General features: G+C 31.1%; 1 protein-coding gene across 1 annotated transcript in view; it reads right to left on the reverse strand.

The window, feature by feature from the left end:
- Nucleotides 1-8,020, reverse strand: part of ssh (Protein phosphatase Slingshot) — a gene marked incomplete at its 5' end in the record, with an annotated part of 10,477 nt that extends 2,457 nt beyond the window's left edge. The window contains 6 exon segments of the mRNA XM_014429994.1: nucleotides 22-223; nucleotides 2,637-2,883; nucleotides 3,183-3,366; nucleotides 5,278-5,424; nucleotides 5,805-6,074; nucleotides 7,826-8,020. Of these exon segments, the coding sequence (XP_014285480.1) occupies nucleotides 22-223; nucleotides 2,637-2,883; nucleotides 3,183-3,366; nucleotides 5,278-5,424; nucleotides 5,805-6,074; nucleotides 7,826-8,020 (1,245 nt within the window).
- Between the last annotated feature and the right edge of the window lie 1,016 nt (nucleotides 8,021-9,036).

Consider the following 9,036-nt stretch of genomic DNA (forward strand, 5'->3'; position numbering starts at 1 on the left):
AAAAAAAAAAAAGATAAGTACCTCTGTAAGCATGGTAAATGAAGAATTTTATTTTGAGAAACGCTATAGGTGAGCCCGTTGCAGGGCATCCTCACGTTGATGTTGTAATTCCGAGCCTCCGGAATAGGCGGGAAAGGTGGGAGGGGTGGTGGAGGAGGAGGTGCGGGTGGCGGGACTTCTTTCATATCCACATCACTATCCTTAGCGTTATCCTCTTTATCACCTAAAAATTTGAAAAATGTATAAGATTGATTTAAAGAATACTATCACGATTTAAGATCACAATAAAAGAATATTTTAAATTGAAAAGGAAGAATATTTCACTAATTTAAATTTATAAACACTGTATTTGTAAAATATATTTTACATTTTAACAAAAATTTAATTTGCTCATTCCATTATAGGCTGGAATTCATTCCAAAGCAGAGTAGGTTATAAAAGGGTTATCAAGATGGCTGTGGTTATAATTTTACACTAATAATTTATATAATTGATTGTAATGTTATATTGTAGAATTTAAATTATTTATGTTAAAAATGTAATTAATATTACTCTAGAATATTTGTTTATCAATAATACTTTCAAAATGTAAGTGTATACCACATTCCTTTGTATAATTTAAATTTTTAGTAATATAAATTAATTCTACTATTTTACGTTTATTATTATTATATAATGTTTATATTATTTTAGGTTTTTTGAAGTCAAATTTATAATATTTTCTTTTCAATTTCTTGAGACTGCTATTTATTTATTAAATAAATCAAATGGTATCCTTTTTTAGTCTCAATAGTCTTTATTATATCAATAGTCCAACGTTTCGACCAGAGATTTTAAGTAAACTATGTTTATGAAAAATATGGAAGAATTTTGTCACTATCTACAATTAATTTTAATATTAATTTTAATGATTGGAATAAATACAAATTGAGACCAAAATGCAATTTGAATTAAATTAATAACAAGGCTGACCTGAGTGTATGGAAGGTTATAAATAGTTTGTTTATACGATAGTGATAGAGTAGATTAATCGAAAATTAAAAGTTTTGAAAAAATAGGTAACTAAACATAAGCTTAGGTAAGCTTATTAATAACTATTAATATTATTCTCTATTAATTGACTTTTTCATTGGGTGATTTTGACTTACAATTAATGACCTGGGCAGAATAGCCTGCAAAACATTTTTAAATTTTGATGTCTATCCAGCAATGCCATCGTGTGGTCGATGTAGTCTCGTCTTCATTGGAGCGCGGAATGTACTGCTCGGGAGTCTTTCTTGATGTAGAACAGGCTTTTGATCGAGTCTGGCACCCAGGACTGTTATACAAGATCCGTAAATTCCTACCCCCTACATATTATCTCATTATCCGTTCTTATCTCTCAGACAGGTTATTTCAAGTAAATCACAACATCGCTTATTAATCCGTTTCCTCAGTCTGCTGGTGCACCTCAAGGTAGTATCCTTGGTCCTATCCTTTATACAGTTTTTACAGCTGACATCCCAACCCATCCTAACACTATTCTCACCACGTATGCCGATGAGACATGCCTATTGTCTGTGAATAATGATCCTTCCATTGTATTCCAATCCCACATCACCACCCCCGAAGAATGGTGCCAAAACTGGAGGATTAAAATAAATTCCACCAAATCACATTTACCCTTCACCGTAAACCTTCGTCTTGCCCTACAGTATCTATTAATAATACCCCACTCATTCCTGTTGAACAGATCCGTTACTAAAAAACAGGAAACTGCTCGTCAATTCCGACTATTACAACATTTACTAGACAAACGGTCCAAACTTCCAATCCATTACAAAAGACTGATCTAAATGACTATTATAAGGCCTATTTGGACATACGGAGTTGAACTATGGGGCTCCACTAAACCATCTAATTCCTCTCGAATCCAATCCTTTGGATCAAAAACTAGAGTTTCTAGCCTTCTTCAGGGCTAAGAACAGAACAAGATAACAACCACAATAAGAATAGAAAATAAAAATGAAAGTATAAACAGATTAACATAAAATGAATAATTTTACAAAATAGAATTGGAATAGAGAGAAGTGGGAAATAAAATGTATACATAGGTATGTAATGTAAAATGTATAGTGGGTAACCCCCTTTTTCAATTACCTATGTATATATTTGATTTCCCACTTCTCTCATCACTTCATTTTATTAATTCTATTTTGTAAAATTATTCACTTTATGTTATTCTGTTTATACTTTCATTTTTATTTTCTATACTTATGTGGTTGTTATCTTTTTCTGTTCTTAGCCCTGAAGAAGGCTAGAAACTCTAGCCGAAATGTTGGCACAAATTAAATAGGTTACACCAACGTATTTGTGTTTCACTTGGACTGCATCCCCAACCATCTACTCTAATTATTTTATAATTTATAAAAGATTTTTTTTTCGAAATTTCAATTTTTTTTACATTAAAGCTGCCTTTTGATTCCTGAACATGACAAGTAAGCCAAAATTTAAAACATATTGTTTATAAATTAAAATTGGTGAAATATTAATTCCTTTAAATTTAACAAATTAACCTTCAAATTAAATAAATTTCCTATAGCAAAAAGAATATATTACTTTTATTATGTCATAATATTAACATATACAAATCTTACGTTGAGAACGAGCGGTAAAGATGTTGTTAGCAGTGACGTAGTCGGGAGACCACGACTTGGGCCGAGCCACTCCATGAAGGGGCGGAAGGCGCTCCTCTATTTCTCCTTCGCTCACACTCCTGTCCCCTTCGTTCTCTTCCCTCTCGCTGCTCCTCTTTTCTCCTCTCGTCGGATGCTTAGACTTAAGATTAGTTTCAGACTTAGAACGTTGTAACTTTTCACGATTTTTCATTGCGTCTAATATACCCTATAACAAAATAAAAATAATGTAAGTCGTAAGAAAAACATATGAACTGCAAATTTTGAAAGTAGTATAAGCCTATATTGATGTATTATTTTCAATAATTTAAATAGTAAAAAAAAATCTATTTTTATAAGCCAATGTTTGATGAAAGCCTGAAATTTTGGCCAAAACATAGGCAATAATAAATAAGTTTTAAATTATTTGTGTTCTTCATTGACCACATCCATAAGCATCTTTTCTTCATTTAAAATATTATTAAAAATTATTTAAATATAAAAAGTCTATATTTATATATCTCTTACCTGATACGTTTCGAGTTGTGAAATGAAGCTCGAATTTGGCTTAATACACTGACGTTTATTTTGTACATAATTAAGAGCTTTCTTCAAGTCCCAACTGTAAGCTTTCATTGCGTATGCGATGACGACCGAGGCCGAACGACTCACGCCCATCTTACAGTGAACTAGAACTTTGGAACCTTCTTTCCTAAATTTTAGTAATAAAAAGAAAATAATTAATAATCACGACAAAAATGTAAGTAATTATAATTACTACAGATAAACCTATATTATATATATAATAAGTTAATGTAATAAAAATTTGCCGTAAATTTTGTAATAAAAATAAAATAATTAACAAACAAAAACTTAAAATAAAAAAAAAAATAAAAATGTTTTTTAATAAATATTCACGGCTTGATTCTAAAAGGACCAATGTCAATTTTTTCAGATTTTGTGGTTTTTTATATCAAAAGTTTTTAATTTAGTTAATCTTTAATTCTACAAACCCCAATGTCTAATAAACTTTTTTTAAGTATATATATTTTTTATTGATTGATATTTAAAATTGTATTAAAATATATACAAGTAAATTTGGTATACTGGTAGCTATACAATTATCATTAACATTCCTAGAGGAGAAGATCTTGAGACCATATTCTTTTCAGATGCCTAGGAGGATTATCAGGTAAAAAAGGAGAAGTCAAGTTAGAAACAAGAATAGTTGTTTGGGAAGTTTATCATTGAAGGATTGGTATCAGGTCCTGACTAAATCGGTAACATTTGGAACAGTGTGGTTCTGATGAATGACTAGATTTGCAATGAAGTTAGGAGCATTAAGGATTTTGGATTGTAAGAAATTCAATGGTTTAGTGAAGCCCCAATGTTCGACTCTGCAAGTCCAGATAGATCTTATTATAGTCATATAAATGAGTCTTTTGTAATGAGTTGGAAGTTGTCAAGTAAGTGCTGTAATAGTAGAATCAACGAGGAGTTCCTATCTTTTCAGTTAATGAGGATTCAAAGTCAGTCGTTTGCCCAGATGTAGTCCTAGGTAATGGATCTGTTCGACAGGAATAATTGGGGAATAATACTGTATACCTGAACTGGGGTATAATAATACTACACGATACTGTGGGACAAATAATATCAAACTAAAATAGGTTATATTTTAGAAATTTACAGGTTAATTTAGATTATATCTTAAAGATTTAATAAATTGAAAACTTTGGGTATAAAAAACAAAAAAAGTGAGAAAATTGACATTTTGGAATAAATCCACAGATAAATTTATTCTATTCTTGAACATTTTAGGGATATTGCATCCCCCCCCTTTTTTGTTGGTTTTAAAAGTAGTACATTCAATTTTAAACAATTTGTTAGTGCGGTAACAAATGGAGAGAACAATTATTAAATAAAAGAGTATTTTAACATTGTATTGTTCTATTAAAATATCAAGTACAATATAATTTTAAAATATTCTTTTATCTATTAATTGTTTTCTCTATTTATTACTAGAAAGGAAGCTAAAAAATTGTAGATGTACTGTTTTAAAAATGAATACTGAATTATATTATGCTGAAGAGGGAAGTGGGGCACAGTATCTCCGAAACTTCCAAGAAGAGAATAAATATATGTATTAAAAATATTGCATTTTTGTTATAAGTTTTTGACCTTTAGGCAATTATAATTAAAATAATTAATAATCGGGATAAATTTTTATATAATAATAATAATTATAGAGAAATTTATAATACATAAGCGATTAGTTTCAAAAATGGTTTTTACATTTGAAATTTTTTTTTACAGGAGGCAAGAAAAACATATAATTGCACCCTAATGGCATTTTTATTCTGAATTGGGACACTTTTGGTCAAAACGTCTTCTTTGACGTGTGATTTATAACACTGAAAACTTTTGTAACTAATCGCATCATGTGTACATGCAAAATTTAGTTGACTAAATTATTTAAATATATGTATTAAAGATTGCATTTAAATGAACAAAATTGGATAGATATCCTACTAAAGGTGTTAACTGGCTAATTAATCGGATACCAAAAGTAAATAAGAGAAATATTGCAATAAACAAAAAACTAAATACAGTCTGAAAAACTTACTTTGCTTTTGATATATATTTGAAAGTGTTGTCCCAATGTTTAAGGAGATCAGTTTTTTCATCATCATAAACCCTAATGTTGAGGTAATCGAACATTCCTGGAAAAAAGTTGTCTATTTCCCTTGTAACGTTCAGTATATGGCATACTCTGTAAACAGAAAATTAAAATTATATAAAGAAAGAATAATGATAAAAAAAGGAACTATTAGGAACTACAGGTATAGCTTCCACATTCATTTAGAATATTACAGAAGTTTTTTTTCATACTTCAAAATGATTTGAACAGTAAATGAGAAAAAGTATGAATATATGTTTAAAAATATTTATAAATAAATAAAATAAAAAAATTTTACTTCCAAGAAAGTATTTCCATTTATGTTTTTAATTCAGTATTTTTTTTTTTTTTTAGCATTGGAATAAAAGAACTTTATACAGAAAAAAATTTATAAAAACAAAACTCCTCAATTGTTAGTAAAATATAATATCATTATTAGATGATAATATAATTATTATAATTTAATAACGAACCCATTCTTATTAAGTTCCTCAAGATTTGAAGCATTCCATTCCGAGCCAAGGTACACGTGAGGAAATATTTCTGTGGCCTCGTCCATTTGCCCAAGGATTACAAGCATTTCTTCGTCAATGAAAGACTTAAATTCGCCGAGATCAACGTCCAATGATTCCTCTAATTTGGATCTGACTTGTTTCGACGTCACCTCGTCTAAATCTACTGTCATCATGATCTCCTTCAATGCTGTCCTGATTACCCTTTCGGTCTCTTCCCTTTCTGTAGGTCTAAAATAAAAATAAAAAAATGTTTATACACATTGTTATATAACATTTATAATAATTATATATGGATTATTATAAAAACAAAAGGCTAAATTTAAGGGATTTAAAGTATTTTAAGTCTGTTTATTTGGAAAAAAAATTTCAGTTGGTACATTTGTTCCTCTTTTATGTAATTTGGTCTTGATATGTATTGTTTTTTTGTTATATTATTCAATATAAGAGTGATCTGGGATGAGAGCCGTTAAGGCGTTAATGTGTTAAACATCAAGGAGGAAAACTAACAGTGAACTGCTTGCAAAGACTGATCAGTCAATATCTCACGATATGAAGGCAAGGAGGATGGGATGGGTGAGGATGTGGCTCGAAGCAATCCATCAGGAGGCCTCTACACAATAATGAATGCCAGCATAGTTGGCAAGAAACCACTTCACCATTATCATCTGTGGCGCTACAACTCTTGCAGAGTCAAGGCCTCCCGCAATTTCGTCTGGCAGTCCTCTCTAATGGTTGCCGCTACTCTCCGATTGCGGATTCCCAAAGACCTGGCATCCGCTGCCATTCCATTGATCCATCGGGCCGGGGTCTTCCTACTCTCCTTGTCCCATATATCCTTTTTCCTAGGATCCTCTTAAGAATCTGATCCTGGGTAATTCTTAATACATGGCCTGTCCACCGCAGCCATACCACTTTGATCACCCTTATAATATCCAGGTTTTTTTGTAGAGGCCGGCCAGTTCAGCATTTGTTCTCATCCTCCAGATCCCATCAGCACAAACCGGGCCATAAATTTTCCTCAATATTCTCCTCTCAAACCTTAGGAGAAGGGCGGCTTCCTGTGACCTGGATAATGTCCAGCATTTAAAAGCATGTTTATGTCGCATCCAAGAAACCACTTAGGAGGCCAAAAACCAGATGGATAGACAGAATCAAAGACGAAAAAGAGCTGGATACACCAAACTGGAAAACAGTAATAATAATAAAACAGGCTGTATAGTCAACCCCCCCCAAAAAAAAATTATTCAAAATCAAAAAAATTGTGAAGCCTTAAAATGTAATTCACTCACAGTTTTCCAAACTGACTTTTGACTCCTTTTGTATTTTGTTTCAAATAATTTCTGCATCAAGCAGGTAGCCAGTTACTTTTTAATTTTTCATATCATTTTGTTTTAAAAACTATAATCGGAAGTGCTTGAGTTGTTATTCTAATAAATTAAAAAAATATTTAAAAAGGAATATCTAAATGTTTTATGTAATTCCCTTCTTCTTTTGTCACTATCTCCTGTGTGCTGCTAAGCGTGGAGTAGCTTCCTCTGACCATCTTGTCCAATGATCCCTCTCCTGCGTGAGCCTTCTCATCTCCAGCATGGAGCTTCCTCTCGCTGTGCCAATTCCTCAAGGTCTTGCTTCTGGAAGCCACCTGGATTTACAGTCATCTCCCATTCTGCCCGAACCATTTCAGCTGTCTTTCCTCAATCACCTCTTGGATGGATCTTACTCCTAGTTCTTCGCGTACCTTTTAATTATATAATTCCCTCCCATTCATAATCTTAGGGGTTTTTTTTTCTTCATTATTCTTGGTATATTATTATTGTTGTGACACTACACTGCCTACAAGAACCTGGGCCTCCTCCTTATGTTACAAATAAAGCATTAACTGAAGCTGTGGCTATAAGTAATATTGGAATTAACTATAATTAATTTAATATTTGAATCTTTAGTAGTATATATTAAAATATATAAGACAAGATACTAACTTATGCCTGACAGAATCTGGCGAAGGAGGCCGCCTCGACTCCAGGCTGTCCATGGCATGCCATTCGTTGAGGCAGGACTGGTCGCTGGAGATACAGCCTTCATAGTGTGCGACCCACTCGTGCGTCAGGCCACTCAGAAAGTAGTTGTGCTCCCTCGCTTTACTGCTAACCTTGTGCAGTGTTTGCAACGCCGACCTGCAAATATAATATAATTTTATAGTATTTATTATATAAAGGAATTTATTAATGAGTAAACATACATATAAATACAAAATATACTTTAAACCAGTTTTAATCGTGTAAGATGATAATAGGAGAATTTGTAGCAAACAGGTGGTAGTTTCCATTTTTCAGTCTTTGGAGAAATTTAAATAAATATAATTTCGAAATTATAAGTTATAGGAAAATATAATTTTTGATCAATTTTCTCAATTGTTCATGGATATTGCTAGGATAGTATTTTCAGACAAAAATATAACTTCCAGACAGTTCCAATTTATTAATAAGATGAAAATTGATTGGAGCAACCAATTTTGTGTTTTTTTCTATAATATAATAAATGGAAGTTCAAACCGGGAGATATCTCCTTTTAACAGTAAATCCTTCTATATATTTTTGTTGGAGAGTGGTTTAGTTTATTATTAATTTAAAAACAAATTTGATCCTTTTTTTTTTAAAAAATTTTAAGATTTGAAAAAGGAAATGACATCAATATGAAGGTATCCTTGAGAATGGCCTGAGGGTCGAAACGTTGGAAAAGTTGTAAAAAATAAAGTTGAGAGAAAAAAAAGGATCAAATTTGTTTTTAAATTAAGAATAAAGAAAATCATTCGATTGTATTAAAGGAAAAAAATATAAGATGGTCAGGGTTACGGTCAAAAAAAGAAGAGCAAATAGTTTAAAACTATTTGTTCTTCTTTTTTTAACTGCAACCATCTTCTTATATTTAAATCTTTACGGTCAACTATATATATATATATACATACATATAAATGTAATTAGAATCTACAGTAACAGTTCAAAATCAATACCTAACAATCAAATAAATAGGACTTATAAAATTGATTAGAATAGAAGATAGTTTGAACAGCCAGTCCAGAAAGGTCAAAATAGTAGAAAAAAAACTTATCAGAGCTAAATGAGAACAAGATACAAATTCACCTGGACCATTTTCCTACCATCAATTATATACAATTAACCAATAATCTTCT

Source organism: Halyomorpha halys, unplaced genomic scaffold (genome assembly GCF_000696795.3).
Source record: "Halyomorpha halys isolate HHAL.00 unplaced genomic scaffold, Hhal_1.1 Scaffold846.1, whole genome shotgun sequence".
In the NCBI taxonomy this organism is placed as follows: domain Eukaryota; kingdom Metazoa; phylum Arthropoda; class Insecta; order Hemiptera; family Pentatomidae; genus Halyomorpha; species Halyomorpha halys.